The following is a 26,124-nucleotide window of genomic DNA, read 5'->3' on the forward strand; positions in this document are numbered from 1 at the left end:
CATCGGTTGATCGTGTCTTTAGATCTTGACCTACAATCATTGAGCACGAATTGCTACGTGTAATAGTGATGTGTGGCCCATGGCTGATGACTGTGTAAAAAAATAATAAATTATACATACCTCTCCACGCTTCCTGATGTCCTGCTAGCTTCGGCCCATTCCCTGCAATGTTTGAAGTAAAAGGCCGCTTAGACGCTCAGCCGGTGATTGGCTGAGCGGCCTGTCACTTCAGACAGTCTATGGCTAAAGCTAGCAGGACATCACAGAGCGTGGAGAGGTATATATAAGTTTACTATTTTACAAGGGCTGCACAGACATTGCTAACAATGTCCTATCTGCACAATTATTAGGCTGTATATGGGCTCAGTAAGCGAGCACCGACCTAGCAGTTTACACCAAGTCACTGGGACGGGTAGTACGGCCCTAACATGACAAAGTCATAAATGTTACAAACCTTTTCCTTATGTCCTTTGACTTTGATAATTTTAGCTGCCAGGGTAAGTCCCGAGGCTTTCTCTACACATCTGTGCACTTGACCAAACCTCCCACTGTAAAGGAAAACAATATTTTATATTAACATAGGAAAAAAGACAAGACATGAAATTAGATTAATTCAACATATTATTTCTATATGAGAATTAACACAGATGCCGTGTGAGGTATAAGAACTTTCTCTTGTGTGTTGTTTACTTAAGAAATATGAAAACTGCAGGTTGAGGACTTACCCACCAAGCACCCGTGTCTTTTCCACGCTGTAAAAGTTATTTATCAGAGCATGTTTAGCTGAGACAATTCTGTGATCAAAAGGGGCTGGAGGAGGAGGTGTGACATCTATAAGGGATTTAAAAGCAAATAGGAGGTGAACAAAGACAAATAATAAATGTCCATGGAGTGATTGCATGGATTCATAAATATATTTATGCCATATGCCTAGAGTTCTCTTTCATTCATAATAGTTCCCGCTTTGTTTCCCAGAAAATTATAAGTCACCTAACCTTGGTCCTAGAACTGATCGATTTAGGCCTTTACTGATGCAGAGACATATGGTTCTGACATATGATCCTGGCATCCTGCAGGCCACAAGCCCAAAGCTGAGGACTACAGGGTAGAGGATGGCAGGCCATAGGCTCCCTACTTTTCCATAGGTTTCAGCTATATCTACACACATAGGAAATGGATACAATTGAAGGTAGCACTTACTGTATATGGCACACTGGGCAAGATCAATGAAAAATAGAAGAGGAAATCCACAGCTTCCATAAAACTTCTCAATCTTTATTTTGGCATATAAAAAGTGGTACAGAATAAAAATGTAGGCCTATGCATTTCGGGATTAACCTTTGATCACGGCAACATGTTCACATAGTGAAAGAGACAGCAAAATATGCCAACTCCATGTTACATCACTGGACTAGGACTGTCCCAAACAAGGTGGGGTTAAATATCACATGAATGATAAATATATGTCACATGACATATTTGCACAAAGAAAATGTGGTATAAACAACATTATTGCAACAACTTGTTAATCAAAGGTTAATCTCGAAATGCATAGGCCTACATTTTTATTCTGTACCACTTTTTATATGCCAAAATAAAAATTAAGAGGTTTTATGGAAGCTGTGGATTTCCTCTTCTATTTTTCATTGCACCAGTCAGTGAACAGCCTGCTTGAATCCACCTGCTCCTTCCTGGACACCTACCTCCATCTGAACAGTCTACTGCGGTGAGTTGACATTTCTATGTACAGTATATATTGCTTCTGCATTAGGCAAGATGTTTGGGGCATGTTCCCAATATTCACAGTGCTAGAGATTACTTCTTTAATAAAACTGTATAACACAGACACTTTCCTCGTTGCCAGTTCTTGAGGATATTAATGATATTTTTGTCAAAGACATTGTCTTTTTTTTTTTCTTTTTGCTTCTCTTTGATTTTAAAGGATAACTATCAGCAGGCTAGACAAATCTAACCTGCTAATAGCCCCTTATAGTGCCTGGGACGCTGAGGAGAAAGGTATGTGTGTTACCTTCCTCTTCGGCACGTACCGTGCTGTTTATTAGTCAGATTAATCTTCACTCCGGAGCACTGCAGCTATCAGCCCACTCCTTCTAATGATAATCAATAGAGAAGGCGGGCCAGATGTCACAACAGTGCACCAGAGCAAAGATTTCCCTGACTAACAGCGTGGGACACACATACCTTCCTCCTTAGCATCCCCGGCACTATAAGGGGCTATCAGCAGGTTAGACCTTTATGTTTACTACCCTATTCCTTATGGAAAGATTTCAACATTTTTGACAGTATATGTTTGTAAAAACAACTGGTCATGAAGTAGCAGGTAACAGATGTCATTCATTTCTATGGGACAAACTTCCACCAAACAGCATTAATTTATACCAGTTTGCAGGCATCATGCCATCCTGAAAACACTGAAGAGAAAACTGATGTGATGTGAAAGCAGTCTGATATAATTTCCTTCACAATTTGCTGACATTCCTCATATAAGTCTTCATCTTGACAAAATGGGATCCCGATCTATATGTGAACGTACAGGAACCGGCCATCATTAACTTCAGTTACTAGTGGCTACATTCAGGTCATTTTGCAAACATATTTGAGTTTTGACTGGGACCTTCAAGCCTAATTTGTTTAGGTAATTGAAGTCAATGCAGACACATGTACATTCAGGTACAGTATATGTCAGCATCCCATTCTGACAGGATGCTGACGTGAGCAAGGAAGGCAAAGCATGATGTAAATGGGGGCTTAAGCCTCTTTCACACAACCGTTACTTTGCTGGTCTGCAAATACAGAAAGAATACCAACCCATTCATTATTATGAGTCCTTATAAACATCTGTAATTTCATAGATCCATATTCAGGCTGCAATCTGCTTCCAAAAACAATTGTCTACTTAAAGGAGAAGTCCGGCCTGACCCATTCTTTTAGCAAGTGCAGGGGAGGATAAAAGAAATAACATGATCTTACCTCCCCCTCTCTAGTGCTGGTGGCAGCATACCGCTGCTCTGGACCCAAGTCCCCAGCCACTTCCTGGTCTGAGCCGGGACCCAAGTCATGGCATGTCAGATCCACTCAGCCAGTCTGCAGCCATAGTGGGGTCCCGCTAAACATATTTATTACGACTTTTTGATTTATTGATTTTTTTTTTTTGAAATCTGAAATCTTGTATTTTTATTCTGGCCATTAAAGGATACCTGTCACCCCCCGTGCCGGGGTGACAGGCTCCCGACCCCCGTTAGATCCCCCTATACTTACCTAATCGCTCGGGGTCCCGCTTCCTGATGCGGTCGGGTCGCGGAGATTTCAGCTCCCGAAGCCCGGCGCGCGTGCTGACAGGAGAGTCCGATGCCCATAGAGAATGACGGAGCATCGGACTCTCCATTCATTCTCTATGAGCGTCGGACTCTGCTGTGTCGCGCGCGCCGGGCTTCGGGAGCTGAAATCTCCGTGACCCGACCGCATCAGGAAGCGGGACCCGGCGTGATTAGGTAAGTATAGGGGGATCTAACAGGGGGTCGGGAGCCTGTCACCCCGGCACGGGGGGGGGTGACAGGTCCTCTTTAAGCTCAATAATAAGCTGATACTTCCTGTTCAATAAAGATCATGTTTCAGAAGTCTCATCATTATCATACTAGAAAACGTTTAAGCCTTTAATCCGTAAAAAATAACCTGTGACACATTCCCTTTAAGGGAAAATAAACCATTTCCAACCATTTTGCTTATTTTTCCAATGTACCTAAAAAAAAACAACAATGGAGCAACTTTTTATGAATTAAATTTAATTTTTCTTTAAAATAGTAGAATTTTAATTAAAACTTGAACAAATCTAAATAGTAAACTTTGTGAAGTAAACATGGGCAATCTGCAAAGGGGATGTTTACATGTAGCACACACACTGCAGATTTCACACAAAAAAACCCAAAGGTAACACAAGTGTTTAATCAATGTGTGCTTTAAGATTCCCTTTATCCTTAATGGACATGGCATAATATCTGCAGCATAAAGTCCTCAATGATATCCCCTGCATTCTATCCGCAGCACTGGGTGCTAATTTTATGCAGTAAACCTTGCTGATTACACACTGTGGATTTTACCTCTGGATTTGCTTGCATTATATCTTCAGCATGTACAGTATGCATGAACATACCCAAAATCAGCTGTACCACCAGGTTCTTTGGGATTTTTAGTACTGCGGGAAAAGGAGTGTCAAACTCATGTCCCTCCAGCTGTTGCAAAACTACAATTCCCATCATGCATAGACAAAAAAGCCAAAAGGAATTGTAGTTTTGCAACAGCTGGAAGGCCACGGTACGACACCCATGTGCTAGAGTCTCAGACAATCTCTCACAGTCACATCTACCAAAGTTTGTTGTGTTTATACACCAAATACAGTACATATCCAATAACCTTTATACTTATTCTTTAAAGCCGCCTTCCTACATTTGCAACCACGAAAACACCTGAAACCAATCCCCCATTGCTTCACCAATAGCCCATGTTCCTGGCAACATTGCATTCAAATGTGGAAACACGGCCAAATAGCCATTCATAGTGCTTAAGTAGTTTGAAGTTTATTAAAGCTGCTATATAAGCCATAGCTTTCTTGTACATATTATAAACATTCATGTAGCAGGGCTGCCTTTTGCACAGACTCTCTGTAACTAGCAAATTAAATTAATCTATTATATTGAATAATTCTTAATTCATTAGTATATGCCATTCATTTGCAGCTATTTAAACTGTGAAACCCTTCCAGATTGGCACTGGCAGGCACATGATTAGGCACTAAAGCTGTGCATAAGTTTAACAAGCGGCAGGCCTGCACTGGTTTCATATAGGGAAATAGGGGACATCATAAACTGAACATGATATCTTACCAAGAAATAAAAACTTGTCTTCTTCCTTTATGGAAGATTCCTCATTTTCTTCAATGCATTCACATATTTGTTCCTCCTGGTTAGTATTCAAATTGGTTGCTGTTTCTTCATTGATATATGGAGATAAACTTTCCTCTGTGTCTATTCTGCTTTTTTTGTTGTCATCCTTCATATGAGCATCATCAATTACTCGTCTCTTACTATTACAGCTCTGCTCATTGCGGCAGCTTTCATCATTTTGTAAAGAATCTTTTAATGTTTCTGCTGCATCACCTCTTCCTTCTCCTTTTGTTTCTTCTTCTTCTTCTTCTTCTTCTTCTTCTTCTTCTTCTTCTTCTTCGTCATTTTCTTCTGTCTCCTCTAATTCTTCTCCTTCTCCTTCTAATTCTTCTTCTTCTTCCTCTTCTTCTTTCTCCTCTAATTCTTCTAATTCTATTTCTTCTACTAAATTTTCAGTGACCAGTAGTTGTATAGCTTGTTTATTTCCCACACTAAAATATAACATTGTATTAAATGCAGAAATGATGCGCTTGGTATAACCAATTATTATCCAACTGAATTTAGTTTGACAATCTAATCCAATCCAATCCCATTCAATTCAATTAACTGAAATTTGTGCGCATATAACTTTTTCAAATTTCTTTTTGCTTATTTCTCTATTCTGACTTTATAACTTTTTGTTTTCTGGCTTTTTTAAGCCGTTCATAATGTTTGCCTGAGACTGTATCTGCAGAAATATGTGTCTGGCAAGGAGGCCTAGTAAAGGCCTCCAGCTGCAATAGTTACTGTTCCCCACCCCATAACCATGCTGTGTAGGTGTTAATAAGGCACCACACACCCACCATAAAGATCGGTGAGCAATTTAAATGCAGGGCATTTGTGGTTAAATGATTGATGTTGGTGTGGTCACTAGTGGTGAGTGCCAGCTGTTGATAACTGCTGGTACTTACTGGGTATGGTGCATGTTCAGCATGTGAGCATGCTTCATACAGCCCCAATGCTCATGCAGGGCATTAAGGGGTTAAATTGCAGAAATTCCCTATAGAAATACCAAGAAACCATGCTATGAGCTGCATACTTGAGGTTACAGCTAAAGGGGCTATAAAATAAATCACAGATTTGGTATCACTGATGTTTTTTCACTTATTAATATACTCAATTTTTATTGTGGGTGCAAGTGTCCACCTCCTGACTCTTCCTACCCTCCAAGATTAGCATACAAGGCTCTTATTTCAGCTCTAAGCCCATCTGCTGATTGAGTTTCTGCACCATCTTTCTAATAAGAGTGCATGCACAGTGACAGGCCCTACTGTGGGCAAAGCCTTCAGTACATCACCATGCATGATACTTGTAAGATGGTTCAGGCACTCGATCTGTAGACAGGGCTCAGTGCTGTAGGCCAAGCCATGTATGTCAATACTACAAGGCAGGGAAAGAAGGGGTAACTTTACAGATCATTGATCACAGATTATAGGCAACCTGACCAGTAGCCAGAACTGTGTAAATCAGCAGGGAATAAGCAACAGGGGAATTTTTTAAATATGTAAATTAAAATTGGTAAATCTCATAACAGGATCATATCATTAATTCATAAAATATTCTAATGTTCTTATGAAAGCAATGGCTGAAAGGGGTTGTCCAGATCAACTGGTGTCAGAAAGTTATATAGATTTGTAATTTACTTCTATTAAAAAATCTCAAGTCTTCCCATACTTATCAGCTGCTATATGTCATGCAGGAAATATTGTTTTCTTTTTAGTCTGACACAGTGCTCTCTGCTGACATCTCTGGCCAAGACTGGAACTCTCTAGAGAAGGAGAGGCTTTCAATGGTAATCCCCATAGAAAACCTCTCCTGCTCTGGATTTTTGCTGGACTTTTAACATGGATTTTTGCTGGATTTTTAAAGGGAATCTGTCAGCTCCTGGGCCCTACCTAAGGTGCTGACAGTGTGTTGTAGCTGGCAGCCCCCAGTGGGCATGGTGCCTTTTTGGTAATTTTCTGTGCAGCGGATTATGTACAATCTTATGTCACAGAGGTGTTGTTCGTGCCACACTTGACATACATCCTCCTCCCTCTTCATGAATAATCAATGCTGCCCGGCCTCCTACTCGATCAGTTCTCTGTAGGTCGTTTATGTCTGAAAGAAACACTCAGGTATAATTGAATCTCTTCTCCCTAATGTGTTGGAGCTGTGGTCTAGGGGTAACTCACCTGTCTAGAGACCTGCCAGCAGTTCATTCTCTGGTTCGAATCTCCTAATGAAAATTAAATAGATGTCTTTTTTTCTCATTATTGTATCATTTATTAGGCTATGTTCACACACAGTATTTTTGCTCAGTATTTTGGTCAGCATTTTGCAACCAAAACCAGGAGTGGATTGAGAACACAGAAAGGCTATGTTCTCACACTGTTGAAATTGAGCGGATGGCCGTCATTTAATGGCAAATATTGGACGTTGTTTTAAAATAACAGTAATTATTTGTTATTAAATAGCAGCCATCCACTCAATTTCAACAGTGTGTGAACATAGCCTTTCTGTGTTTTCAATCCACTTCTGGTTTTGGTTGCAAAATACTGACCAAAATACTGAGCAAAAATACTGTGTGTGAACATAGCCTTAAAATGATACAATAATGAGAAGAAAAAAAAGACATCCATTTAATTTCCATCAGGGGATCTGAACCAGACAATGAACTGCTGGCAGGTCTCTAGACAGATGAGTTACCCCTAGACCAAAGCTTCAACACATTAGGGAGAAGAGATTCAATTATACCTGAGTGTTTCTGATCTGCAATCTGACAGCTGAGCGAGCAGGAGGCCGGGCAGCATTGATTATTTATAAGGAGGGAGGAGGATGCATGTCAAGTGTGGCACGAACAACTGCTCTGTGACATAAGATTGTACATAATCCGCTGCACGGAAAATTACCAAAAAGGCACCATGCTCACTGGGGGCTGCCAGCTACAGCACACTGTAGCTGACAGATTCCCTTTAATATGTTGTTAAAGAAAAACATATTGTGTAACTATATACAGTATCAAGAGAGACTGAAAATAGCATTACTCGTCATGTAAAATAAACTAGAGGAAAATACATGTTTTGAGGATACAGCTATTCCTTACCTCTCTCCTACAGCTGATTCTTGATGAATATTCTCACAAGCCGGGCATGGAGAAAGACGATCAGATGTGTCAGTACCACTGACTGTTAGTTGAAGATCTGATGCCTGTGATTGCGAGGTGTCTTGCAAAGCTTTTTTGATTGTATCATCTTCAACTTGTTCCAGAATAATCTCATGTGTCACTTTATGCTCTTTGTATTTCTTTTCTATTTGTATACTAGTTGCATCTTCAGATACTAAAATAACAGTTTTCTCTTCTCCCTTGTTTTCTTCAGTACTATCAAACAATTCTTCTTCTGCCTTAGTTTTTCTACTGACTTCTGGCAATGATTGAACAGGTTCATCATTCACACACACAGGTACCTTATCTTCATTCACAAAAAAAATAATAGGGGTGCCAACTTGAGCAGTAGCACCTGTACATGAGCTCGGAATATCTATGGATATAAAGGTCTCTTCTTCCTTTATTTCAGGAGGCTTTTTCTCAACCAATGTAATAGATGCCTTTTCAGCATTTTCTCTATTGAGTTTTTGGACCTTTTCTTTATAGCTGCAGGACTGCGTCTTTTGGATAGAACACTCTAAAAGCAATGACAGGACAGCAAGCATATAATAGCAGTTCTGATTAGTATGGATTTAAATAGGACCTGTCAGCTCTCCTAATGGGTCTCTTTAAGTAAATGCCTATATTCTGTACATAATAATTATTCTGAAGCTTTTATTCTTTGAAATCTCCATATCCTCTGTTATTCCTCCTGGAAGTGTATGAATATTTTGACAACTCGGTATTACCATTACCCAACTATAGTTGAAATGTACATTTTTAAATACTATTGGAACCTCACAATAACTCTACACTGGAGACAATGTGATAAAGGCTATGTTCACACGCCGCAAAATACAGACGTAGTTTTGAGTTAACAATACAGCAGTATTTTCAATTTAATAATGTCAATGGGAAAGTGCAGAAGTTGGCCAGCAGTGCACATACTGTATAGAATAACTGCTGTAACTGGTGACGATAATCCAAATAATGCCTGCTGCCCAAAACAATTGTGCTTTCCAGCAGCCTCTGCTATCACCGCTTACTGTCTGAAGGCCCTATTTCACGGGGCGACTTGAGGAGCAAACAAGCGCTGTCAGTGCTCGTTTGCTCCTCGTTCCCTGCTTGCTGCCGCCGCTAATTCAGGTGGCAGCAGCGAGCGGGTGAGTCCAAGGGGGGCAGCGTGGAGCTGCGGGGGGGCTGCTCGGGTAATCGCTTGTTAGTCCGGGCAGCCCATGGCATATAGCAGTGGTCTGCTGCCTCCGATCCTATTCCACGGAGCGACGGCAGGAAAACGTTGCTATATTAGTCGTTTGTCTATCAACATGTTGAAAAACTAACGACTGCAATGATTAGCCAACATCTTTCATGTCGGCTGATCGTTGCCTTCTGCTACACAGGACGATTATCGGCCATAACGACCGATAATCGTTCTGTGTAATAGGGCCTTTAGAAAGAGAGCGAGCGGTGATAGCAGTCACACTCCCTCGGCAGAGGCTGCCAGATGCATCAATAATCTCGGGCAGCCTTCCCCCAGGGTAGTTGGAATAGAAGATATACAATATATAAGTATTGTATAAGAATATACAATACATTGGGGGGCTGAACCCTTCTCTGCATATTGCTGTAGTCTGTATGTAAGTGAAAAACAATACTTTTTTTTTTTAAACAAAGTTATATTGCAAAGTAATATGATGTTATTAAAGCAATGTATTAGCAAAAAAACCAACATATTTTTTGGTCAGTCTCCAGAGTAACGCTTAAGGCTATGTTCACACATTGATTTTCAATGGCCGTTATTTGATACTCAAAATAATGGCCATTATTTTGAGTATCAGATAAGGGCCGTTGTTTAACATATTTTGGCGGCCATCATTGCAATGACGGCTGTCGGTACATTATTTAAGTTTAAGTTGAATGATAGCTGTGTTCAATACCCTTTTTGGGCTATATTGGCTATTTTTGAAGGTCCATTGAATTTTGTTGAAAAACTGTGAAAGGATGGCCAAATATTCATACATTTCCAAGAAGAATAATGCTCCAGAATTGCTATTTTATGTTTTTTATTTGACAGGTCCTCTTTAAAGCATATTTTCAAAGCTGGTTTAGATTACTCAGTTGCATTAGTCATACACAACACATAAAGCATCATCACTAAGCTTAAAAAGCCAATGCTGTACTAAAAAAAAATCATAGTTATTTCCCTGTATTAGGGCAGATATTTGCTTGGCATTATCTGCTAAAACATTACACAATTGGTAAATCAGAAAATACAATAAGACCGACTACTCGACAGTACATATATAACAGTTAAATCATGTTAAAACAAAATAAAATAAAAGCAAAATACCCTGTAAAATAAGGAAAAAAATATGTAGATTTTTAATCTAATAATGTACTAATAAACATTTTTTTTTACAATTAGTGCAGAGACAGCTGTTTTCCAATAGACTTTAATGTACCACATTATCAGATAAGAAAAACTAATGTATTTTTCCATCTTTATGTTGCTTTTATTTCACTATGTTTGAATCTACTTCCTTTAATTTTAGGCTACGTTCACGCACCATCAAAATGACGTCTGTTTTTATTGGACAGCCAACATTTCATAGCAAATAACGGCCACTGTTATAAAATAACGGCCATTATTTGCCATTAAATGACGGATGGCTATAAAACGGACATTATTTTGATGGTGTATGAACATAGCCTTAGGTTAAGTGTGTTTAAAAAAAATCCTTAATAAAATTATAATGAATGCATTTTTTTTAACCATGTAAGGCCTCGTCCACACAGCTGTGGTCGAGACAGTACTGAGCCATAATGCACAGTCTGTGTTTGTGGGCAGCCCATGGATGCATAGTCACCAATCATGGACAATGTACATGTTAAGGGGAGTAATGTCTATGGAGCCCTGACCACAAAACAGACTGTTTAGGTGCCGTTCTTACTTTTTTGCAGAACAGATCCGGCCACACACACATCCGCTTTTAAAATAGATGTCTGGAAAACCCCAAAAAAGTTAATGGGGGAGATTTATCAAAGGGTGTAAAATTTAGACTGGTGCAAACTGATCACAGCAACCAATCACAGCTCCTCTTTCCTTTCACCAGAGCTGGAAGCTGAGCTGTGATTGGTTGCTGTGGGCAGTATACACCAGTCTAAATTTTACACCCTTTCATAAATCTCCCCCAATGAGTCCTGATTAATGCTATGTTCACAAAACGTCTTTTTTTCTTCGTTTTGTGACCGTTTTTTTTTAGACGGTTGTCATTTTGGTGCCAAAGCAAGGCAAATGACCAGTTGCAAAATGGCTTTAAAAAAGACTTTGTTGAACATCAGAAAATGATGACAGAAAATCAAACTGAGCGATCCTTAATTACTATACAAATAATTAATCAAGAGGAATGCACAATGTGGATTGATATTCCCGTCTGTAGGAAAATTCATTATATAGTTGGAACTGTGGTTATAGTAGATGGTGACATGAGGTGACCTTGGACTTTGGATTAGATCCAACATTTCACACATTATTACTTATATTTTCAATGTGCTTTAGAAAATACCTGCATCTGGTGGCTTCTTTTTCTTCAGAGACTTTGTTCCTTTCAAGCTCAAGGACACACGTCTGTTCTTTTCACTTGTTAGTTGATCATTGATGATCTACAAATACAAAGAAATAAAATTATTTTCTTGAAAATAAACTCAATGTATCACAAAAAAACACATCAAATGTTGTATTCATTACCAATTTTTGTCAACTGGAATGAATGAACTCTGAAGCTGTGTTCGCACACAGTAAAACAAGAGCAAAACCTGACAGAAAATAAGGGATAAAATACAGCTGCATTTTGAAGCTATGTTCACGCAACGTTTTTTGAGACATAAATATAGATGTATTTTTGCCTCAAAATGCATTGTGAGAACACAGCCTGAGGGTATATTCACACGAACGGGCTCGCAGCGAGATTCTCGCTGCGAGCCCGGCAGGTCCTGGCAGTTCCCATACACTACATACTTGCTGCGGTCTAAACGACCGCAGCGAGTATGTAATTCTGCCGCCCTTAACCCCTTCTGCTCCCGCCTGGCTCCCCCGCTGTAAGCATACTTTACCTGTCCTTGCTGCACGGGTCCGGCGTCTTGCTCTCCTGTCCGGCCAATTAGTGTGTTGCCCATCCGCAGCCACTGATTGGCCGCCCGGCCAATCAGTGGCTGCGGATGGGCAACACACTAATTGGCCGGACAGGAGAGCAGGACGCCGGGACCCCGTGCAGCGAGGACAGGTAATGTATGCTTACAGCGGGGGAGCCGGGCGGGAGCAGAAGGGGTTAAGGGCGGTATAATTACATACTCGCTGCGGTCGTTTAGACCGCAGCAAGTATGTAGTGTATGGGAACTGCCAGGACCTGCCGGGCTCGCAGCGAGAATCTCGCTGCGAGCCCGCCCGTGTGAATATACCCTGAATCTAATAACGTGCTACATTATTTTATAAATTTATGGTATAATGTCCATCTGTGCACAAATTGCCGCATCCCAGAGTGACCACCTCCAGTGCTTCAGCCCCGGCTGGTGCCTGGGAATAGAACGCATGTGGGAACTGGGCCGCAGCACCAGTATCCCCGCACCAGTGCCGTTCTATGCTTGTGAAAGGCTTAAAGAGAATGTACTGCTGGTATATTCGCTTTAACTGACATCTATTGGCCTTCTATGTACACATAATAGTGAAAAACGACTGTAATTGTGTATAGGTGTAAAAATAATTAGCATATTCATTATGTATGACCTGTTTTTAATAAAAGAAAAAAAATTAGTTCACCTGTTTATTTTGACGAATGTAAGATGGTAAAAAAAAAAATCTGTATTTATAACATATGAATTAAAAAATGATTTGCCCCTCCTAAAAGATAAATTACTGGATTAAAACAGACACTTAAAAACCATTCATGTCTTATGTTAAGGGTGCGTTTACACAGAAAGATTTATCTGTCACATTTTTTTAAGCCAAAGCCAGGAATGAAAAAAGGATGGATCCCTCTTTCCTTTTTGACCTATTCCCTGTTTATAGTCTGTTCCGAGCTTTGGCTTCAAAGATCTGTCAGATAAATCTGTCAGCCAATTTTATAATGAATTATAGACTGTTTTGATTTTACTTTTTTCCAAGCGACAATTAAAAAGATGCATTCCCTTTAAGGGTGAAGATTATAAATACTCAACCACATTTGGAATAACACGAATCCTCAGAATTCTCTAACAATAATGCTATTAGCCAGCTTTCCTAAATAAATAGATTCACTAGAGAATATGCACATAAGGAATAAGGAAGTATGTGGTCTACATGAAACTATTCACACACTAAATCGCATAGAAAGAAGAATCTTTATTTCATAGCCAAATTCCCTACTGTTGAGCGGCTTAGACAAAGGAAGCATTTGTGGTGATTGATACAGTAATACAGATGTATAAAACAATTGCTTTACTATTATCACTTTGGTCAGAAGGGACTTTCAAGGGTTCTTCCCACCTTACACATTTATGGCATATCCAAATGATTTGACAAATCTAGGATGTATGTGGATCCCACCTGGAAAACAGTGATTCTATGCAAAGCAACCCTCCAGCAGCAGGGAGGGAGCTTGCTGTCTAGTGCCACCTACTGGAAGCTGCATCCCTGCAAGTATATGCTCCACTCTTGAAAGAGCCGCATGACTGATAATAATTGGACAAACCAGAATTTTCAGTTCAGTGGTCTTAAAGAGAAATGTTACCCCCTCAGTCCCACAACAAAGCCCTCTCTGCTAGCCAGCCAGCACCCTGTTCTGTACTGACAAGGGGCAAGAACTCTAAAACAGTTGTCTACAGATGGCTTGGCTATTAATCCTCAAGCATGCTTCAAGACTGTTCAAGGAGTGACGCATTACGGGTATGTTCACATCTCGTTTTTGGCTGCACGTCGGGCTACACGCCAGGTATCAGTGAACAGGATTTAAAAGCATGGTCGACCACGCTTTTGAGTCCTGCATAAAAGTAGTGTACGGCCGGCAAATCACTCCATCCTGCTCATTTAAGTCAATGTGGCTGTCGGCCGCACACCTGGCTGCACGCAGCATCCTTTTTTCACTGATTCCTGACGTGTAGCCCGACATGCGGCCAAAAACTAGTTGTGAACATACCCTAGCTTGAAGGAATTCTACCTCAGCTGGTGGCACCAGAGAGCAAACTCTCTTCCTTCTGGGCAATTACTTTGCATATTTGTTTTCCAGTGAAGCATTGCATGTCCTATAAGACTCTACACACACTAGTTTGGCACTGTCTTTAAGGAGAAACACTACCCCCTGTCGCAACTGACCTCCATGTGAGTTATGGAAAGTGGCAAAACAGCAACTCCTGGGTCTTTCTGCTCCTGTTGCAGTGGTTGCACAGAACTGATGAATAGGGTCAATTGCCCCTCATTATTCCAATAGGTCTGAGTCCCAGTGGAAAGTTATTGCATTTAAAGCATCTAAAAGATGGCCACCCATGTGACTGTATGTCCTTTTACTGCCCATGGTGCACAGTTTACCACCACTGCCACTGGTACACAGTTTATTTCAATGGGGAGCACATAGTGATGTGTATGTCACATGCTCCTCGGTGTGCAGCCATCTTATGGACAGGATGGAGGAGCAATGTGTGTGCCTTTTGATTAAGACCAACTGATGCATCTAGAACATAAAAGACAGTACTTAATCTCATAACTTATGTCTTTTTTAATATTAAAGTGGCCAAATTCTTTAAGTTAAAACAACATATCAAGATCATTTGAAGATTTGTTATGATTTTATATTTCATTTTAATGTAAATACTACCAGGGCCATACTTGCCACTAGGCACCCGTGGTCAGGTGCGTAGGGTGGCAACCTCCAGGGGGCGGCACCTTCAGAGCAATAAAAAAAAGAAAGAAAGAAAAAATTTATTTAACCTGGTCACTGGCGAAAATGGGTGCAACCACAGCCAGTGGGGAGTCGGGGAAGGGTGTGTGTGGAGCGATCACTTGTCTTAGCTGCTTGCTTCAGTAGTGGAGCAGACAGCACAGCTCAAACAGCTTCCCTGCTCCACCAGTAAAGCAAGGAGCTCTGAGGGCCACTCACTGCCAGGGAAGAGAAGATGGACCACCCCTTTCCTGCAAGACTTCCTAGGCCTGGAGGAGTGGAGGACCATCCAGCATGACTTAGGTAAGGGGTGAAAGGGAGCAGAGCCAAAGTTGCGAGGGTGGAGCCTCGTTGGGGGCGGTCATCTACTAGTCCCTGAAATGTTTTTGGAGGTGTCTTTACTATACGGTATCTCCCCCTTCTCCGTGTACATGTTAGGGACTAGTAATCAGTATACAGAGAGGGTGGAGGGGATCCTGTATGATACAGTAACCCCCTCCTCATGTACTGTTGGCCTATTGCCTATATACACAGAGGCGGGTTCTGTATGGACATCAGACCCTGAACAGTACATGCAAGGTACTTATGATGGAGGTCACCCAGCCCTCCCAGCATCTTGAACTCAGTATGATGGAGGTCACCCAGCTTTCTGCGCATCTTGTACTCAGTATGAGGGAGGTTAGCCAGCTTTCCCAGCATCTTGTAGTCAATTTGATAGAGGTCACCCAGCTTTCCCAGCATCTTCTCCTCAGTATGATGGAGGTCACCCAGTTTTCTCAGAATCTTGTACTCAGTATGACGGTGATCACCCAGCTTTCCCAGAATGTTATACTCAGTATGTTGGAGGATACCCAGCTTTCCCAGCATCTTTTACTCAGTATAATAGAGGTCACCCAGCTTTCCCAGCATGTTCTACTTAGTATGATGGAGGTCACCTAGCTTTCTCAGAATGTTCTGTGGTGTCCCACCATGGGTGTTGCTATTGGTTACACCCTTCGTAAAAGCCTGTACTTTTTGAGTGTAAGTGGTGATATAGAAGTACCAGAGTTTCACCACTAGATGTTGCTATTGCAAGTATGTGTATTCAGTTATTGCACAGATGCAGTACTTAAGGGGTAAATGTTTATTTGTGTGTCACATGGATCTGTATGCCAATGAGAGTTCTTTCCTCTTTTCACCTATCATCTCACTCTTTACTTCTCACATATGCACTCCTCACCCACTCACAGCATACCTTACAGGGGCTGTAGGAAGCAAGTCACATGGGTAGAGGAAGTGTAGTGTCTTTTGCCACTAGATTCTGTAGAGGAAGGACACAAGCTAGAACGCTCTCTACAGCAGTCCAGTTGGGCCCTGGCCCCTGCCAGGTCCCCAGTCTAAGTTGTGCAGCCTAGACGTAGACCAGAGCACATGCAGACAGATACCGTTTCTTCTCAAGCAACCTCACTGAACACTATGCAGTGTTAAACCTTCACTAGAAAGGACAAGCCAGGGATCATCTCAAACCAATGTCGTGGACAAGGAGAGACACAGTGCAGGACAGTATCCATAGAAAGTAAAGGAACTGATCCAGATAGAGCAAAGTTGCTAGAAGCCTATGAACTCTATCTCACAGCGCGGGTGTAAGCAGGGAACCCTCAGCATTCCGCTCATCCTTGGGGCTTGTGTCATCCTCTAGGACGGGTCACTCGACACTGGTGGGCAATAGGTGGTGCAAAGACCAAAGAGTCAAAACACAGGCACAAGTATTCTCTCTCTATTCTCAAGTATTCTTCTATTTCTACTTCTGAAGTTCCAGCAGAGCACAGTATTACTTTGGGTTGGGACTCTCTTAACATCCTCCTTTCTACACTTCTGATCTTCTTTCATACCTCTCAGCACTCAGCTCAGTCAACACGACTGTACCACTCTTTCTACTCTCAGTACAGATCTGGATCCTAAAGTATCAAGTGTCTTATCAAGTGTATTATATCAAGGCAAAGCTGTATGATCCACTTCCTACCTCAAGTGTCTTCAGAGTAAACAAGATTTTATTTATGATAAAGAGACTCTGCGATTCTTCGTTAAGCACCGACACAGTGCACACACACTCCTTGGATCATCTCCCCTTTCTGTGGGTGGCAGTGCCAATAGTCCGGACGGGTCACTATTCCACTCCGAACCACTGTGATAAGTACCCAAGGAACCCCGCAACAACCCGACAGGACATTGTCAACAGGGGAACAAGTTATAGCTGGCCCTTTAAAATAAAAGCAGGTGTGCCACCATACCTGTGTGCCCAACCAGCACTGGTGTTGCAACATAACATCACTGGGCGCGGCTATATCTCGGCCAACCACTATAGAACTGGCGTCACACCTAACCATCTGGCAAGGGACCGGCCATACCGCCTCCACACCTGGCGTGTTCACCACACTTCTACTCAGTATGATGGAGGTCACCCAGCTTTCCCAGCCTCTTCTACTCAGTACAATGGAGATCACCCAGCTTTCCCAGCATCTTGTACTCAGTATGATGGTGATCATGCAGCTTTCCCAGAGGTAGTGGCACCTTGGTATAAATAGAGAGGTTGGGGAGCTGAAGAGCGGGCACAGTTGGGAATCTGGGAAAGCTGGATAACATTCCCTGATACTGGTGCCTGTAATATGCTGGGGCCTGATAGGGGGTGTATAATATGATGGAGGCTCATAGTGGGGGTCTATATGCTGCAGGCCTGATACTGGAGTTTGTAATACGCTGGGGACATAATACTGGGGTATATAATATGCTGGGGACCTGATACTGGAATGTGTAATATACTCCCTTTGTATTGTTCTAATTGTAAGGTCTATACAATGAGGACAATATAGGGACTGTTCTGAAACCCCCCACTGGTGACAAGCCACACCACTGCCAACCACACCGCCACAAACCAAGCCCTCAATAAGTGTATGGGGGTGTCAGCACTCAAAGTGCCTAGGGCAGCATGAACTCTAAATACAGGCCTAAATACTAAACATGGTCATACCATGCTATATGTACAAATAGGTGCTACCTTTATATGACCCAGTCTCACCTATTTCATCATAATAGGTTTACTAGAAAGAAAAGAAAAAGGGAACACTGTGAAAACCTAACTAGGTTATGTGACCTTCCCAAAAATCCCACCTTGTACGCTCTCAGACAGAAAGACAGATGTGGGAGTCAGACATTAGCTACAGCTATAAAAAGAACCAAGGGTTACAAGTGACACAGAGCTGGAATAACTGGAGTGTCTCATTACCAAGTCACCCTCATGCATGTGTCCCACTGACTTTCATTTACCAGGCTCAGGCTGCAGTGGACAGTGTGCTCTTTCTCACGGAGGCTAAAGACAAAACATTACATTTATCAATATAGCAAGTAATTTTGTATAGGCTTTCAGTCAATCCAAACACCACTCTCACTGCTCATGACATGTTGCTATGGCATGTGAGAACACAGGTGTCATTTAAAAAAAAAAACGTGTTGCCACATTCCAAGGCCCATAACTGTTTTTATTTGTCTACGTGGTGCTCAGTTTTTATGATACCGTTTGGGAGAACATATGACTTTTTGATTGCTTTTGTCTCAGTTTTTCGGGAAGCGATGTAACAAAATACAGCAATTGTGGATTTTTTTGGTTAGCTTTGCTTTGGTTTCCAGCATTCACTGTGTCTGATAAATAATGTGATAATTTTATATACATATAACGCTAGGTTCACATCTGTGCCAGAGGCTCAGTTCAGAGATATAGCAGGCTGAGCAACTGCACTCTAAAGCTCAGGGATCTGCTCAGGAGCAGAAGTTGTCTCCCGTCATCTTTATGCATTAATGTGAATTGCAGGCATCGCTAGGCATCACCACATACCTGCATTATACATACCTGGACTCCAGCGGTCAGACGGCCTCCTTCTCCTTCTACAGTTGGGGTAGCCTGTAAGTGTAGGCCATGGTCAAGCAGATCCTCAGCCTACACTTGCAGTTTTCTGGTGTATGTGCAAATGCACATACACCTGAAAGGATCTATGGCACACATATCAGCAGGGAGGGCTCTGCGTGCCTGGTTCGCCATAACTGCGAATTGAAAACAAAAGTATCAGACAGTTGAAATCGAGCATGCCCGGCCTTTTTCTGTCCCTACATATACTGTTGGGGGAAAGTTGCAAGGCCACCATATGAACAGTAAATGTTTGGCTAATCCCGCTGGCTAACACTGTTTTCATATGTATGGAGAAAGTGCACTGGGCACATGAATGCACCAATAAAACCCTATGCCCAAAAATAAAAATACTGTGAAAATATTATAGATATATGATGGACAAGGAGAATCTTCCCAATCATGAGAAAACTCAGACAGGAAAAGAGGTAATTGTTTTATTTTTGCGTTTATTTTTATTTACAAGTTTGTATTATGCAGCATTAGCAAAATGTAGGTCTACTGTACATGTTAGAAATAGACATCTTTATGTAAGTACACGTTACATATAGGAAATATACAGTAAACATGGCTCCACCTGCTTCCTCCAATCAGTCACTGGAAATGACAACATATTTCTCACTTTATTGGTGGCTCTAATTGACAGTAACAGAATTCATGAAAGCCTACAGACTATCTGTTCTCAAATGTATTAATCCTTCAACATAAAATACTGGAGCTCTCAGATATTGCTCTGTGGGTTCTCAGGTATTGCCCTTCTCTAATTACGGAAACATTAGCCTTGTCATGAAAATAAAATCTAAACACAACAAGAGTATGTATGCTATTTATTCCATATATCCACAGATCACTTTTACTTAGAGATATGTTTCAGGTTGATTAGCTCAAATCAGCCATCAAATTCTATTCAGATTTGACTGAAGCAATAGTAGATACTTGGAACAAACTTCCAGCAGATGTGAGGGGGATGAGGTCGCTTGGTGACCCCACTCTGAACTGCTGCACTCCCGGCTGCTGTTAGCTGGCACGGTGCGATCGCTGTGCCTGCTAATTAGCCATTTAAATGCAGCTGCATTTAAATGCTTCTTTTCCCTATCTGTGGTGGTCTAGTGGCAGGACCGCCCTCCCACAACTCCCCCCCTGCGCAATGCGATGGTGGAGGAGCGGTCCCTGCATCTTGCTGGGCCAGGGCTCTGCGCCTTAAACAGCTGCTTCTGCCCTAGGCACTAAACCTGAGGACGCCCCATCTTCACTCACCAATTAGCATCATGATTTTCTAGTTTCTGGATAAAATATTGATATCTGATCAGTCTTAGGCCCTGTTTCAACATTTACTGTGCGTTACCACATGCAGCTAAAACCAGACCCTCATGTGTTAACCAATAGGCATATGGCCAATAATCCTGGTTACAGCACATGACTACTAGGGAAGAAATGGGAGAGTGGTCTGGGCACCCAGGAGATAGCACTAATGTAGTTTATCTTTGGGACTAACCTGAGTCCACTGTTAGTTGATTTGTAGCCACCTCTTATTGTAGCCACCTCTTATTGAAGCCACCTCTTCTTGATCATATATAGTGGTTGTGATGTCATTTCCCAATGTTATTGGGCATAAAATAGACTGTAACTAGTAACATAGTGACTAGACTGTAGGGCTGAACCCACACTATGACTTGACTTTATGTTTCATACATATGTTGGCATCCAGTCAAAATGGGATGATAACTTGTACTTGCACATACTGGCACAGGCCTATAGACTTAAATGGCCTGAATGTAGTCAGATAGTGACTATGCCAGGGTGTTACCTGAACACGTGTTTGGGCTTGGACCCTAAATCAAAACACAAATATGTTCACAAAATCACCTGAATGTAATTAGCTGATCATGTTTATACCACTAAGCTATGTTCCCATTACAAGATTTTAGCGCAAAAGGACAGCCATCTATTAATAATGACGACTGCAAGTAATGTTCATGATCATTATTTGCGTTAACAATAGATGGCCAGCATTTTGTGCTAAATACCGTAGTTGGGGCATAGCCTTAAAGCCAGTGAGGCCTCTGCCTGTCTATTGACAGCATGCTGATGTAAATGTGAGATGTAAAAAGAAATCATAGTGTGAACCCAGCCGAAGTAATATAGTAGATATACAGAAATGTAATGGGGTGTGATCTGTTGTACCAACCCCTCACTAGACCCCGCACTGGAATGCGGCTAAACGTCCAAAGTGAAAACCCATAGGTTCACTACAGTGTAATAATAAAAAAGGATACAAAAAGGGTGACGTTCAGCGCAAAAAATGGATTCCCCAATCCATTTCCCCAATTGGGGAATCCATTTTTTGCGCTGAACGTCACCCTTTTTGTATCGTTCGAAGTAATATAGTGTTGTGTTTATTTTTTTATTTATGTTTGTGTCTATAGCATATGTCTGATTGCAGCAGACAAGCAAGTGAACAACATGACTCAGTAACAGGTCCTCGGCATCACCCACAAACTGTATAATATGTACTGTAAATTACTGGCAAAGACTCTCCCGAATACCACAAAATATAATACATCCATCTGTAATTCTTATTTATACAAGTAATCCTATTTCCAATAATGTCTGGGCAGTACAGCTGCAGTTCAGCTCTTCTGAAATAATCCTAACATATGACATTTGGATTCATGTAAATCCAGTGGGAACAATAGTTGTCTGTTCCTTTTTACATTGAATTATTCTCTAGTCTGATTCCTACTTTCTGAAAGGTGATGAGTGCAATAGCACACTTTGCAGAGGACACAGTACGCCTGAATAGACGTCATCTTACTAGGTAGCCTATCATGTTCTCTCATGATGCATTTGGGGAATGTGCTGCCTACACACTCACATCAATCTTCACAGTGCTTTAGATAGTTTCCCTCTGTTCCAAAAGGATTACATTTTGAAGTGTTATGTAACAGTATTCATGAGGACTGCAAAATAACAATTTAGGGGAAAAACTGGAACAAGCTACAAAACCACACAGTGTGCTAATAGTACAAGGACACATTTTCAAAAGATAAAAGAGGTAATCAAACACAAAATGGTTAAAAAGCTATTTAGTATAGTGACGTCCAAGCCATCAGTCAAAATGTTGGAAATAATTGGCTCTCATAGTTTCTCATATAACTATTATACTGTCTACACTCATACTGAGCTACAATACCTCACTGGCTATCCTTTCCAATCTGTATATTTATGACCAGGAGACATGCATCATGCTGCCTGCACATGAACATATCACAGACATATAATAGCAGATAGCCCTGGCTGACACTGTGTCAGCCTATTCCAAGTGGAGTGATCAGGACAGCTATGTTTAGCAATGAAGCAAAGCAGTGCAGTCTGTGACAGCATAATCCCAGGTACCAAAAAAACATATAGAGCCACAAATGAGATCCTATTTCCAAGGTAACACATTTCTCTTATCTTGTATAGAATTCTCTTATCTTGCTAGAATTTGTCCTTTCATATGTTCCAGTTATGACTATATGAAATCTTTCAGAAATGCTAGCTAAATTAGGGGATACCTCATCAACAGTAAAATAGAGAGGTATCCTCACTTCTAAAGTAATGGCATATTGGCAGCATAAGCCATCGTTTTACAATCAATGAGATGTGGCCCATTCACTGTTTCTCCCTGTACAGTGACACTTCTGGCCACCCGGCTGTGGCAAGGAAATGCAACCTGCCCCATTCACTTGAGTAGAGCTGTGCTGTGTTCGAACTGCTATGCAGGGAAAGGGGTGACAGTACTAAACCACAGCTACAGTCTCTCAGGATCAGAGTGGGTTCCAGAGGTTAGACCCTCAGTGATCATATCATATCCTAATTTTCTCGCCATTAGAAATCACCCCCTATCCACAGATAGCAGATAATTGTCTGATCATGGAGGTCCCAACCTCTGGGACTACCTGCAATTTTGGGTATAGGGACCCGAGTCTCTTGGCAGAATGGAATGAGGGTGTGTATGTGTGACAACTGCTTCAATAATTATTATGTGATAAATAGATGGAGCGGTGATGCAGTCATGTGACCACCACTCCATTCTGACAGGAGACTCCATACTGATGAGAGCTGTTCACAATTTTGTGACTATCCCCCAACCCTGCCCCCACTTCAGTTTTGTTTTTCATATAGTTTGATGATTCAATAATATTTAGCCCCAAATCCCAACATAATAATAATAATAATAATAATAATAATAATAATAATAATAATAATAATAATAATAAATAATAATTTATATTTATTATTATTATTTGCACAGAAAAGCTAAACTGTATTTACACTATGTGTAGCGTCTGACATTGCTATAACGTTGACGTTGCCACTGCAACAGTTAAAATCTTATCTGGTTATAGCTAAATGCTCTGTACAGGAGTTTTTAAACAAGCATTAGATTGGCAACACTCACAGCATGATAACACGTGACAGGAGAGAACAGTGCCATCAGAGTACCTACAAAAGAATTTAGCCTATTAATTTCCGTGAGATGGGCAGGAAGAGATAAGGCCCCTTTACATGGGCCAGTGGGCTGCGGGAAGCGAGCGGCGAACTGTTATTGGTTCTTGTTTGCTGAGCCTTTACAAGGCGGGATCAATCATGCGGCCAAAAATGATGCATTAAATGAGCCATACAGATGATGCAGCAATCATTCGCAAGGCCCACTTAATGCATCATGGTCAGCCATACATTACCTGTTTACACAAGGCAATATGCGCCGACAGCAATGCATTTAATGGACACAAAAGATCCAATCAGGTGATGAATGAGTTCTCTTGGTCATTGGTTTATTGCCAGTCTTTATCCACAGGCCCATTGTTGGCAAAGAGCATTGTGTAGAAGGGCCCATAAACTGATAAATTTATACATGACTGGTATACATATTGTTCTCTCCCCTGACAGTATTACCAAAAACAAGGGCTGTTAGTAACCAAGTGATTAAGGCATTAGAGGGGATGTCGGGAACCTGATTGCAAGGGAAAGAAAGGATGGAAATATAGGGTAGTGATTCACAAAGCCCATGAAATGCTGACGTAAATTTACAGTAGTTGTTCTTGAAGTGGTTAACCACCTCCTTACAAGACTGACAATTTTCCATCTTACTACCTGTATTATTAAATAATATTTGAGAATTCCGGCAATTTTCAGTAAAGCATCTATAAATGCTGCTAAAACTGCTCAGGCAAGATGGCTGGCCCCATAATAATGTACAACAAATGAAAAAAGAAATACAATCAGGAATTAGGGACAGATTAGGAAAGAAAATGCATCTGTCTTGGACTGGTTAAAAAAAATAGAAAGAAAATTATACATTTACTTACATTCATTTTCTGGGGCTGTAAATATCCTGACTGACGGATACATTGTATTTTATGTTGTGTGTCTTCAAGTATGGATTAGCACAACTATAAAACAGTATTTCCAGTGTCATGGATTCTCTGGATATTATATAGAAGTATTTCTCAGAATGTTTTCTATAGTGTCCAAGCTGAGGAAATCATAGAATTGATGTATAAACTGTACTTTAACTGTGAGGTCATGATCACACAACGTATGTTTAGCATAAATAACGTCTGTTGCAATTTGCCACAATGGCCATGATTTATTCTAAACATACGTTGTATGTGAATCAATGGAATCCTGGCTAGAGCGTAAACACATAGTATACGCTCCGGCTGGGATTCCATCCAGCCGAACAAAAAACTGACATGTCTATTTTGTGCAGCCACTATTGAAAAGCAGCCGCACACACATGTCAGTTCACACAATGGAGCGGTGCAGCGGTGAATTGGGATGCATCCGAATTCACCAGAAATTAAGATTATCCATCTGATACTGCATAACCAGTATAGATGATCTTCAGTAACACCAGCCGTTCGCAGTAACAGATGGTGTTATACGCAATGTGAACATGGCCTGACTCTGTAGGAGTCATCTGATGGTGAAAATACTTTCACTGAAATAGAGAAATAAAATATAGAAGATTCCAAATACAATTGGTGTGGATTTCACGTTGCACTCTATAGCATCAAATGCCAAGACCAAATTACAGTGAGCTGAAATGTCTCAAGGTTAAGAGTGATATTAAATACTGCCAATGGAAATTCTGAAATCCCATAAATGCACAGTAACAGTGAGTTTAGTTTTTTCACTAGGATGTTTTTTCTCCTTGCTTTCTAAAATATGTCATATAAGCATTTATTTTTGTAGGACAAGTTGTACTTTGTATTGGCACCCTTCATAATGCACTGCAAAAGCAGAAATAAATTTTCATTAATTCAACCTGGGGCCATGCAATACCTCTTGATCCTTTAAGTTATTTATTACACTATATTGTTAAAGATACTAAGGCTCCTTCTGGTAGTCTCGTTTGTTCTAAAGGAATTCATTTAACCCTATTAGTTTCCCTAAAATGCGTTTTGAAACATTGGATTCAAGATACTATTCCATCAATGTCAGAAATTACCTCTGCACCGAAAGAAAATTTTCATTGGGAACTTTTAGACGTTATACTGTACGTGTGAAAGAGATGTCCACAAAAACATTTATGTAAAAAAGAAAAAGCAAACAATACATAAAGGATTATGCACACAATACCACCATGACAGAAAATTTTAGAATATATAAATAATCTTTTATTAGAATTACCACCAACAAAGAATTTTAAAAACAATTAAAATCCACACATGCTGGAGAGCCCCCACAATACTCAGGGTCAAACCAAAACACCAGGAACAAGTATGATAAGAGTGACTCACATGCAAATATTCAAAATAATCTAGACAAAACCAAAATGAAAATATAAATATGAATAAAGGATATGTGTTATCAGGTCCTGTCAACAGATGTAATAATTACCAAATATATGCATATACATCCAAAACTGAACACATGAATAAATCATAACAAAAAGGGCAGTGAGTCAACTCATCCTGGTGTAAACAAGCCAACCCCACGCGGTTTTGTGCTTTGCCCACAATAAAATATATTTGGAGAAAAAACAGAAATAAATTATTTGTAGGGTAAAATTGAAAACAAAAAGCACAATTGCCTAATTTTGTGGAGGTGACATGTGATAGTAGGTTTACAAAGCTGTGTAAAGCTAGTTACTTGGGCCAAGAGCTCAGTAACTTTAACCCATAGTTCTGCCACCACAAGGCAGGTCCGTCCTGCAACATT

At 40.8% G+C, this 26,124-nt stretch overlaps 1 protein-coding gene across 4 annotated transcripts in view; it reads right to left on the minus strand.

The window, feature by feature from the left end:
• The window catches only part of MYLK4 (myosin light chain kinase family member 4), a 145,229-nt gene that overhangs the window by 30,023 nt on the left and 89,082 nt on the right, over positions 1-26,124 (minus strand). For all 4 annotated transcript variants that reach the window (XM_069958095.1, XM_069958096.1, XM_069958097.1 and 1 more), the window contains 5 exons: positions 11,634-11,730; positions 8,026-8,605; positions 4,902-5,392; positions 726-831; positions 455-548 (listed from right to left, as the gene is read on the minus strand). In XM_069958095.1, the coding sequence (XP_069814196.1) occupies positions 455-548; positions 726-831; positions 4,902-5,392; positions 8,026-8,605; positions 11,634-11,730 (1,368 nt within the window). The remainder of the gene's footprint in view (positions 1-454; positions 549-725; positions 832-4,901; positions 5,393-8,025; positions 8,606-11,633; positions 11,731-26,124) is intronic.

The sequence above is a fragment of the Dendropsophus ebraccatus genome, chromosome 2 (genome assembly GCF_027789765.1).
Source record: "Dendropsophus ebraccatus isolate aDenEbr1 chromosome 2, aDenEbr1.pat, whole genome shotgun sequence".
Classification (NCBI taxonomy): Eukaryota; Metazoa; Chordata; class Amphibia; order Anura; family Hylidae; genus Dendropsophus; species Dendropsophus ebraccatus.